General features: G+C 44.0%; 1 protein-coding gene across 1 annotated transcript in view; it reads left to right on the plus strand.

The window, feature by feature from the left end:
* Positions 1-12076, plus strand: part of PCP4 (Purkinje cell protein 4) — a 68523-nt gene that overhangs the window by 24869 nt on the left and 31578 nt on the right. Inside the window, exon 2 of the mRNA NM_001078136.1 lies at positions 8321-8372. Within this exon, the coding sequence (NP_001071604.1) occupies positions 8321-8372 (52 nt within the window). The remainder of the gene's footprint in view (positions 1-8320; positions 8373-12076) is intronic.

Raw genomic sequence — 12076 nt, forward strand, 5'->3', positions numbered from 1 at the left:
CAGATATTGGGGACAGAGAGGAAAATGTTAAAAAATGCCTCGAAACACATACTTTCCTTTCCCTTGAGACAGTGATACCATCCACTTGATAATGCCAAATAATGTCTCTTTTGGAAAATGCTGCCACAGATGGGTGGATGGGAGAGTGGACTTGCTGCATGGCAGGTCCTTACATGTGACTGCTGCTGCTGCTAAGTTGCTTCAGTCGTGTCCGACTCTGTGTGACCCCATAGACGGCAGCCCACCAGCCTCCCCCGTCCCTGGGATTCTCCAGGCAAGAACACTGGAGTGGGTTGCCGTTTCCTTCTCCAATGCATGAAAGTGAAAAGTGAGAGTGAAGTCGCTCAGTCATGTCCGACTCTTAGCGACCCCATGGACTGCAGCCCACCAGGCTCCTCCGCCCATGGGATTTTCCAGGCAAGATTACTGGAGTGGGGTGCCATTGCCTTCTCCATTACATGTGACAGCAGGAGCCAAAGGTCCCCGTCTTTCCTTCTCAGGAGGGAACTTGGTAAGGAGTTTCCCCAGCTCTGCCCAGCTTGTGGGGTCGCTGTGACTCATTCCCTTCCCTCAAAATGTGGAACTGTCCTTGACCCCCTACTCACTCAAATGTGAACTGGGGGACCCTAACCCATGGCCCTGAACTTGGTCATTTTGGGTCTTATGTTACCCACCATCTGAGCTGATTAGTCTCTCTCCCTCTAGGCTGTGACCAACCAAAGTCAGAGCATATCCCCCTTCTCCTGGGGACCCTCAGGACCTGGCCCTGTGCCTGGCCCAAGGAAAGAGGAGTATATTGTGAGTCCAGGAGCCAGTCACCCCCTGGGTTGCTCGCAGCCTCTGACACTGAATCCATGACTTCACTGCTAATGGTTTTGCACAGTGGTGAATATACTTTTTTTTTTTTTTAATAAATAATGTTTTACTGGAACACAGCTAGTGTTTGCATATTGTCTATGGGCTACTTTCACATTACAACTGCAGACTTGAGTAGTTGCAACAGAGACCACTTGGCCTGTGACCCTAAAATATTTACTCTCCAGCCCTTTAACAAAATTAAGCTGGCTCTTTCTTTAGAAAGTGATTTTTAGAGCAGTTAGGAAGTATTAATTTAGCTTCCTTTGGAACCTCCCTGGAGTTTCTTATTTTCTTATTGTGCATGTGAGTTTCTGTGTGGTACCATCTTCCTTCTGCATGAAAATCTTTTATTTCTTAACTTGGGCAAGACCAAAGTCCTCTAATGGGAATTTTCCTAATCCAGCAGCACTGACAGGCTGACCCCAGGGCTGTGAGGAGCTCATTCACATCCTCTCCTACCCTGATGGCTTGATAAGGAGGATGAGAAGAAATGCCTCTGGGAGCCAAAGACTTCCATGGGCTCTTCTGTCTTTTCCCCCCGTGGATTTGGTGCCATGAGGGTGGTCTTTTCTCCAGTGTTGCCAAAGCAAATTCATGCATGGAGCTCTTTCCAAAATTTTGTGGCACAATGGGTGCGTTGCTTGGGTAGATGAAAGAAGAAGGGATGGAGAGCTGGGGGACTCTGGGAACCCTGGGGACCCTGGGTATGCCCTGGGACCCTTACTGCTGCAGAAGGCAATTTGTTCCCCAACCCTAAGGGGCCTTTGAAATTAGTCACCCACTGTTTGAGTCTTTTGTTGTTGTTCAGTCGCTCAGTTGTGTCTGACTCTTTGTGACCCCGTGGACTACAGCATGCCAAGCTTCCCTGTCCTTCACCATCTCCCAGAGTTTGCTCAAACTCATATCTATTGAGTGGGTGATGCCATCCAACCATCTCATTCTCTGTCATCCCCTTTCTCCTTCTGCCTTCAATCTTTCCCATCATCAGGGTCTTTTCTGATGAGTTGGCTCTTCACATCAGGTGGCCAAAGTATTGCAGCCGTATCTCATCAAATTAAGGAACAAGCCAAGTTCTTGAAGACAGGTTTATCCACTTAGTGGGTGCACATTCAGAAAATATTCTTGAACTGTCATTCGTGTCCCTCTGGAATTCATTTCGCATTTCATTCTCTCCAACCTTCTGAAATGAAAAGCAAATGTCTTCATGGGAACTTGTGTTTTATCCTAAGGATGAAACCAATATGTACTGGCTGAATGGATTTTCCAAGCGGACATAATCTGTCCAGGGCTCTGGGTCTGCTTTAATGAGGAAGCAGGTTTTAGCAATTCTGGGTCCTATACGATATATGATTGGCATGACCGATTTTATGGGTATTGACAGCAAAATATGAAAGGCGAGACGCTCCTCTGCAGTATTCTAGAAACCGTACAATAAAAACTTGAAAAATGACAGCATGAATCACAGTCTTGGCCCTTGAGAGAGCTGCAGAAGAAAGGTTTCAAAGACTGTTAGAATAATTGTATAAATCCATGAAATTACTCAACTTCCTGAGTCATTTATTTGCTTTAGGGAAACATGGCCAGTACCTGGGAGAGCCACACAAGAGTGTGGCAAAAGGAAATGCCAGTGGTTCCCATCTGTTTCTTCTCGTGGGTAATGCAAAACGTGGGTCTTTTGTTTATCATGACTTTTTGCAGTATTTTTAATTTTCTAAAATATTGCATTAATATTTGCCTTTTTTCCAGTTTTCTTGAAGTATGTTGTTTAGTCGCTAAGTCATGTCCGACCCTTTGTGATCCCATGGACTATAGCCTGCCAGGCTCCTCTGTCCACAGGATTCTCGAGGCAAGGATACTGGAGTGAGTTGTCATTTCCTGCTCTAGGTGATCTTCCAGACCCAGCAATCAAACCCATGTCTCCTGCACTGGCAGGCAGATTCATTACCACTGAGTACCTGGGAAGCCCTTTTTTATGTATACTTGGCAAATAAAATTGTAATATGATTAAAGTGTACAACTGGAAAATTTGGCATATCTGTACACTGTGAAAGGAGTCCCATTATGGTTTTAATTTCAACCTCCATCACCTAAAATTTTTACCTTTTTTTTTTTTTTTTTTTGGTGAGAGCTCTTAAGTTTCATTCTCTTAGCAAATTTCAATTTTACAGCAGAGTGTTATTAACCATAGTCACCATGTAACACGTTTGATTCTCTAACCTTGCTCATAACCAAGTTTGCACCCTTTTACCAGCTTCTCCCCTTTCCCCAACCCCAGCTCCTGGCAGCCACCGTTTCACTCTCTGCTCCTATGACCTTGATTTTTTTTTCTTCTTCAGATTCCATGCAAACATGATCCCAGGCAGCATTTGTTCTGATTAATGAGTTTCTTGATGCCGTCTTAAATTCTGTGCCCAAGGCGGGTGAACACTTCACTCTCCTTAGCCAGTGACTTGATAATTACTCCAAGAACACAAAGGTTTTGCAATAGTTCTCATAAGGAAGAACAGGGGATGTGGGGGCTTGTGATGGTCATGCAGTAGGATTGGGCTTCAGTCTGTTGGTGATGGGTAGGATGACAGCACACTTTCTCTTCCAACCAACACTGTTGAGACGGGTCTTACTGATGTGGGTGTGGCGCCTGTTGTTCAAGTCACTAAATCGTGTCTGACTCTTTGCAGCCCCATGGACTGCAGCACACCAGGCTTCCCTGTCCTTCACTATCTCCTGGAGCTTGCTCAGATTCATGTCCATTGAACTGGTGATGCTTTCTAACCATCTCATCCTCTGTCACCCCCTTTTCCTCCTGCCCTCAATCTTTCCCAGCATCAGAGTCTTTTCCAATGAGCCCTGGCCCCTAGATGTAGCAAAAAATGACTGCACACACTCTGAGCTCAAAATACAGGAAGAAGTGGCGCCAAAGCTGGTTATTTACCAGAAAGTTGGAGTGGCTTGTTCCACTAGTGAAGTTTCTAATATGAAAGGACTGTCCGTGAGCTTGCAACTTGGTTGAAAAGACCCACCAGCCAAGTTGACGTGCAGTCAGACACCTCTCCTGTGTCACTTCAGGTCCCATCAGGGAGGGCCCTGTGGGTGGGCAGCCAGCGTGGACTCTGCAGGCTTCAGGCAGGTTGAAGTGACAGTATGTCACCTCCTGCCCATGCCGGGTGTCTCCATCTCCTTCCCAGGGGTGTCCTCCTTGTCCTTGGGCAGACACCATGTTGGAGACATGGCCCAGACTAGAAGCACTGGGAATTAAGCTCCATGGTGCATGTCTTGGGCCAGTGATATGGGAGCTGATGGATCTCGGGAGTCTGTCCTCGAACAGAGTTCAAGCATCACTGGAGGGCACAGTCTTGGGGTCTGGGTGCCCCTGGCAGTGCCTACCAGATGCTATTTCCTTGCATGGCTGTCTGGGCCCCACTGCCCATCCTCTCCACTCATTCCTGGAACCTCCCTCCCCAATTAAGTTGTAGCACAAACGGCTCTTGCCTTGCACCGTGCTTTCTGGGAAGCCAAGCTAAGACATGTTCCTTGTCATTTCCCCGTAGCCCTTGGTGTCAGGGGACTGACAGGGAAAATCACTTTAAGAATCATACTTTTGAAAACCAGTTCTGCATTTTTATGAGTACTTAGTATTGTGTTGGATTGTAAGAAGAAGCTATATACGCCTATTCTTCCTTTAGGCTCCTTTTAAAAAATTCATTTATTTTTAATTGGAGGATAATTACACTATAATGTTGTGTTGGCTTCTTCCATACATCAACATGAATAAGCCAGAGGCATACATATGTCCCCTCCTCTTGAACCTCCCACCTCGCACCCCATCCCACCCCTTGATGTTGTCAAAGAGCACGGCGTTGAGCTCCCTGTGTCATATAGCAAATTCCCACTGGCTATCTGTTTTGCCATGGCAATGTATATGTTTCAGTGCTACTCTCTCAATTTGTCCCACCCTCTCCTTCCTCCACTGTGTCTTCAAGTCTGTTCTCTACTTGATTGGGATTTATCAAACTCTGAAATGCTATCCTTGTAATAGTTAACATCACTGAGGAAGGAAACCTCCCTCCCAAGGCCCGTGGGAGTTGCTGGGCGAGGATTTAAGGACTGAGGACCCAGAGAACACCTCTCCTGGCCACGGTTCTGCCTTGTTGGCTCACATCCCCTTCTCTCATGGCTGCTCCACAGACCCCCCAGCATCCTCAAGCCTCCTGATTGTGCTGCAGAAGAAGGAGGCTCCAATGCTGTCATATCAACATTTTGGGCTGCGTCCTTAGACAGGGCTCTTACACTTCCTGAGAAATTCTGCAGAGACCATCAGTTTGTGTGTGCTCAGTGGTGTCTGTTCTCCGCGACCCCTGGACTGTATGTAGCCCCCTAGAAAATTCCCCTGTCAATGGAATTTTCCAGGTGAGAATCCTGGAGTGTGTTGCCATGCCCTCCTCCAGGCGATCCTCCCGACCCAGGGATTGAACCTGGGTCTTTTGCGTATCCCGCATTGGCAGGAGAATTCTTTACCACTAGAGCCATCAGGGAAGCCCACACTTCCTGTTGGTGATGGAAGAGTGTTGGATGGTGATGCATTTTCTCTTAAGCTATTTTTCTCTGTGTTGCTGTCTGCCCTCCATATAGCAATCTCCCCACTTGCTGGTGTGTTGGGTGAAGGTGGGGTGGGCTCAGAAGGATACTAGGGAATGTGCAGGCTCAGTGGTTCAAAGGTCAACTAAGGAGCCAGAGCCTCTGGGTTTGAGCTCAGGCTCCACCACTTCCCAGCTGTGTGACCTTGAGCAAGTTCCTCTGTGCCTGGGGGTACAGTGTGCAGAATGATGCTGATGAGCACCATGGTGGTATCTACCTGGTTAAGGATGCTGTCGTAATTCCCTGAGCCCATAATGCCCAGGACCACTTGGAGCTTGTCTGGCCTTGGCACCCTAAGCCCCAGCTTGACTCAGGCCCCCTCCAGATGCTTGGTTCAGGGGAGTTTCAGCTTCTTCCCTAGGGATAAAACAATCACAAGTGATGACCCTGGAGATCCCTGGAACAGGAACAAGAGCCCTCTTGACTGCTCCCCTCACTGTTCTCAGCCTTGCCTTAAAAATGTTGCCAGGTCTGAAAGAATTCTGAAACAAGATGTTCTGGATGACTAGTTCTTTTTTGTAGGGATCATTTTCTGATGCGAGACACAAGATCCTTATGACATCTATCAGCTTCATTTTGGCTCCATTGAATAAGACCTGACACAAAACTCCTATCTTATAAATTCTTAGAAAATGAACCCCTTTTCTTCCCCAGTGCATGTTTCATTTTGGTTTTCTTCAGGTTTCATAGAGGTGATCTTTTATGCAATGAAGTATTCAGGACATTTGAAAGGTGTCAGTGTTTAAGGCATTTAAAGATAAAGGAGCTGGATGTGCACCTATTTTGCACTTGTATGCCATTGAATTTGCTTTATTCAGCTCTAAAACCCTGTCCTTTTATTCTGTGGAATTTGCCATGTCTTCTGAGTCTTCTATGAACTACGTGGGGAAGGATGGAGAGTTTAAACCTTGGAGCGGTTCAACCCCTAACTGGCTGCTGTGTCACTTTTGATCCTTCACAACGGTGATCAGATTTCCATCCTGTGCAGCTAATTTACCAGCTTTCTGTTTTAAAAAAATGAAACTGAGTAAACACAGGCAAGAATAAAGTGGCATTTTCACTTACAAATCTACTGTATTTAAGAAATGTGTAATTTGGTTTAAATCAAGATGACGATGTGTTACAAGCTGAGTGCTTTAGATAAAGATGCTATGATACAGAGAATGAATGGAAGAAATGTATTGAAGATCAATGGATGTTTGGCCAGTACTGCAACCTTCTTCCATGGGAACACGGGCAGGTCTGGATTCTGAGAAAATGTTTAAAATTAAATAAGAAGAAGGAACCCACATTTATCTAGGCTTTCCTTCCACTTTGTGCCAGAGAGAGGTGGTTTTTCTTCTTGGAATGAAGCAGAGTACTCTCCTGACCTGGGTGGGCATTTGCACTTCTCATTGACTGAGACAGAGTCTGTGTGTACGTGGGGGGTGTGTGTGTGTGTGTGTGTGTGTGTGTGTGTGTGTGTGTGGCATGTGTGTGGCATGTGTGTGGCATGTGTGTGGTGGGATTTGTAATAAATGGAAGGCTTGACTTTTCCTCTCTCTTGAGTTATCATCTACACCAGGGAGTAAGTGTACACAGGGATGATTAAATTTGTTCACATCAGTCTCTATCATTCATTTGCCATATTTATTTACACTAATCAGAACATGCAAGCAAGATTTTTCCAGATGATCCAGCTTCTATTAATCAAGGGTTGGCCAAGGACCTGGGAATTTCTCATGACAACATTGGACAATAATAGGAACTAATAATTTTTTTAGTATTGCTTTAGGTTGAAGGCTTGGACTCAAATATAAATTTTAAGTTCATTCTGATCCTTGATGGGAGTCACCTGTATCAATTTTCTCCTTGGTCAGTGCCTTGCTTCTCTTTCCAGGATCCCATCAAAGAGTTACATAATGATGACTATTTCTGCAAGGTACTAACCTTGGCATGAAGTCCAGTCTCCAGCCTTGACTGCACCACCAATTAGCTTTGTGAACTTGGACAAATCAGCTCCCTGCCTGGTCTCTTTTTCAGCACCTGAAAGCTAGAGACTTTACAATCACTTTATTTTTCTCAACTTAAAGCATCTTTTCCGATGATGATCAGAAAACTGGACTGACAAAATACTTCTCTCTGCATGGACTAGAACAATTCTGAACAGCATGTTATTTAAAAGTAGTCGCTGGATAAGCTTTGAGGAAACATGCTTATATGCCTGCATATGCGATACATTGCACGTAGCTCCCCAGGCCACATATCCAGAGAATCTTGCCCAAAGATTCAAGACTAACCATAAAACATTCCTTTTGGTCAACCTAGTAAATCGAAAATACACAAGATAGGCATAAACATGGACAGAAGAGTAATCTAACGATAGAAGAGATTCTGGTCATTGACATGGGACTTTTTAAAATCGATTACCATATATTTGAAGGTGAGACATTGAACATAGTGATTGGAATAAAAATGTGGCAGTGTAATCATGACAAAAGTGATAGCCCTGATCTTGTCGCAGTTGGCGCAAACTCTTTGCTGCTTCCCTTGTGTTTCTGTTGATGCTATGTTCCATCAACAGTCTCCTGTCTGCTATCCCTTGTGACTAGTGAACTGAATTCATAAAGCAGTGGATCTGGTCCAGGGAGGCAGTCTGTGACATTTCAAAACATACTGTCTTGGACTGATCTTTTCTTGGTCTCACAAACATCATGCCCCAACCATCTTGAGCTAAAGTGACATAGAACTTGATATGATGCAAAAAGTATTGGAAACAATGAAAGAGACAAAAATAACCCTGAAAGTGACTGATGACAATTTCTTTTTTTTTTTTTAATGCCTTTAGCGACAAGGAGCTGGGACAACCAATGGAAAAGACAAGCCATCTGGTGAAAATGGTAAGACCCCATGAATAGTCTAACTACTTACTTATTTCCTGTCTGTAGCTTTGGGCACATAGCAGGTGTGGATCATAACTTTCAGCCAAATTGGCCACTATCTATGCCTGCACTTTGGTGTAGAGTGGATTTTAGCAATTCAAAGTGGGCACCATGGTCTGGTTTAAAAAAAAAAAACAAAAACTGAGCTAAATGCAGTAGATAAGATCAGTTTCTTTCCCAAAGGAGGACACCCATTCTGGGCAACATGATAATTATGATGCAAATATAGTTCTCTGCTTTCTTCATTAGGGGTGGTGAGAATCACCCGAGTTGTTGTGAGGATAAAATGAGATCAAATGAGAGAAGTGCTTTGAAAACTGTGAAGCACTCAACTTCACAGGAAAGGAGGTTTAAAACTCGCTTTGCTCTCCCTCGTACATAGAGCAGGGTGCTGGTTGGGGGAGGTCCCGGATCAGTGTCACTGCACGGATTCACAGAAGATAAAAGTAATAGCAGAGACCAGAGCATTTATATTTTCCATTCCAGTCTCCACCTCAGCCTTAAATTGTAGGAAGGATCATTAAATTTTATCGTTGAAACAGAACGGCAGTGGAGGAGCTGGGATGTGGCCGGGAAAGGGAAGAGCGTGGACTCTGAAGGAGACAGAGCTGGAAAGAAGCCCAGCTCCCCACCTTTAGTGGTTGTAATGGAGGATGACTGGTCACCAGAATAAAAACCCAGTAAGCACCCAGGGTTGGGGTTGTGGTCCTGGTGAGGGTGAGTTCTGGGTGTTCCTGTGTGTGTGCTCAGTCACTCAGTTGTGTCTGACTCTTTGTGACCCCATGGACTATAGCCCACCAGGCTCCTCTGGTGGAGGAATCCATGGGATTCTCCAGGTAAGAATACTGGAGTGAGTTGCCATTCCCTTCTCCAAGAGATCTTCCCTGACCCTGGGTGTTCCAACTTTTTGTTTATTACAAAATGAACTCACCTTTCATGGAAAACTTCTCCTTGCTTCCTGTTGGATGGAATTTAAGCTGATGCTGCTCATCCAGTTGTAGATAATGTCAATCTCAGATCCCGGCTGTAAAGACTTAGGGCCCTGAAAACCACTTAGGAGCCTCCGTTTTGAATCTGAATGGGGCCTGAGCAAGTCTAAAGTTCTAGAATGTTTCTTGGTGGGTCACTCATCTGTGGCTGCTGACTCACTCACCTGTTTTGGGTCTTTGTCCTGGAGAGGGACTGTGTGGTGGTGACCCCTGGGGTGAAAAGTTCATTGTATTAATAAAAAGAGGGACTGGTACCCAAGAATGTCTTGATCAGACCTGGGGACTTAGGGAGGGTGGGGGAAGAAATGCGCTCTTTCACAAGCCTTTTCTGATGCCTACGGCTTTTCCCATTTTCTCTGTGTGGGTGCGGGTTGGTGTGTTTATTAGCAAGAAGTTCAGAGAGCAGAGAGGAGCAAAATGAGAGTTGCTCAAACAGAGAAGGACGGACACAGGAGTTTCTTGATTTTCTGGGTTCATAGATTCATGTCCATCTTGTCAATGGAGTTAACATCCATGGAACCTGCCAACCTTGGTATCATGGGATTTAGGGTCAAAAGTCTTCTCAGAGATGCCCTCATGAAGCAGTTCTCAACCTTTTGGCTCTCACAACTTCTTTCCATTCTTAAAAATTCTCAAAGACCCCAAAGAACTTCTGATTTGTTGGTTATATCTACTGATGATTCTCATATTAGAAATTAAAATGGAGAAATTGTTAAAGGGTTTATTTGTTTGTTCATTAAAAACAAAGTGGCAAACCTATGTTAACATAGATAACATTTTAAAAATAAAAAGTAATAATATTTTCCAAGATGGAAAAAAATACTTTTGCAGGACAGTGGAAGAGTTCTGTATTTTTGCATATAGCTGTAATGTCTGGCTGCCAGTCTGTTGTAATATGTGTTGTGTAGCCTCTAGAAAGTTCCACTGCGTACTTATGAGAAGACAAGATTTTAAAAAGCAAATAATACCTTGTTGTTGTTGTCTGGTGGTACTAGTGGTAAAGAACCTGCCTGCCAGGGCTGGAGACACAAGATGTGGGTTCGATCCCTGGGTTGGGAAGATCCCCTGTAGAAGGAAAAGGCAACCCTCTCCAGTTTCCTGCCTGGAGAATCCTATGGACAGAAAAGCCTGGCGGGTTGCAGTCCATAGGGTGGCAAAGAGTCAGACACAAACAGAGCGACTTCGCATGCACACATGTCGCTGTTGTTCAGTCCCTCAGTCGTGTCTGAAGCTTTGTGACCCCACGGACTGCAGCAGGCCAGCCTTCCCTGTCCTCTACTATCTCTTGGAGTTTGCTCAAATTCATGTTCATTGAGGCAGTGATGCTATTTAACCATCTCATCCTCTGCTGCCCTTTCATTTTACCTTCAATCTTTCCAGCATCGGGGTCTTTTCCAGTAAGTCAGCTGTTCATATCAGGTGGCCAAAGGATTGGAGCTTCAGCATCAGTCCTTCCAATGAATATTCAGGGTTGCTTTCCTTTAGGGTTGACTGGTCTGATCTCCTTTCTGTCCAAGGGACTCTAAAGAGTTTTCTCCAGCACCATAATTTGAAAGTATCAGATAATATAGTACCTTAGTACCATAAAAATAATTTTGATTTTGTGGGCTCCCTTTAAGGAAGGAAGTCCCCTCAGGGTGACCAGTCCGCTCTTTGAGAACTGCTGTTTTAGGTAACTCATGGCTCATGCGGGAGGAGCCTGAAGTCTGGGGTCTGGCAGAGTGGAGGTCAAGGCAGGACTAGGTCCCTTGTGCTCAACAGCTTTGCAGCCTGGCTTTCCCTTGGCATCCACAGGTCCTTCAAAGCAAGTCTATGTGCTCAGTGTTTTGCGCCAGAGGGAGTTATCAGCTGTTACAGAAGACACTGCTTTCTCGTATTATAAAGCATGAAATTCATTTCCAATAAAAATTGATTCACTCTAGTGAAAAATGCATATGTCTTTTCTGGAAGTCTTAAAGTAAACAGAAAGGAAAAATTCAAGATGCTACAAATAAAGTGTTTCTTTATATAATTCTAAATATTAGAAGCTATTCATTTGATAAAGACTATTTGATGGTTAAAGATTATTTGATAGTTAAAGACTCATGGCTCTGTATACATTCAAATTGTTATTAACATGTTCTATCTTAATTTCAGATATAACTGCTCATGTGTGATATACATACATGGTATTTCATTAAAAAAATTTTTAATTAAAATATTAAATTTGGGATAAAGTTTTCTAGAGGTGGTCTAAATATTTTCCTAAAAATCTAAGCTGCCTAATTCCTTATTCTTAAATATGCAATATGAGAAGATCATCTTGGAATTTCTGTTTTAACCTAATATTACATCCCATTGAAATTCAGTTCACTTTATTCTGTCATCATGGGTATCTCAAGAGATCTTTTATCTTAATATATATTTCCTATTAATACAAATGAAGCTGTCTACATGTTTTGAAGAAACAGGGACCCACGAGAGTAGAAATATGAAGCACAGACTATCAAAATGTTATGAGATCAGAATAGTAGTCAATTAATTGTAAAATGAGCATCCCAAAATGTCATTAGTTGACTACATTTGAATATTATACATTTACTTGAGGTCTCCATTTAGCACAAGGCAATGAAGACTTTAAGAGGTTCCCTGGTGGCTCAGTTGATAAAGAATCTGCCTGCAATACAGGAGACT

Source organism: Bos taurus, chromosome 1 (genome assembly GCF_002263795.3).
Source record: "Bos taurus isolate L1 Dominette 01449 registration number 42190680 breed Hereford chromosome 1, ARS-UCD2.0, whole genome shotgun sequence".
Lineage (NCBI taxonomy): Eukaryota > Metazoa > Chordata > Mammalia > Artiodactyla > Bovidae > Bos > Bos taurus.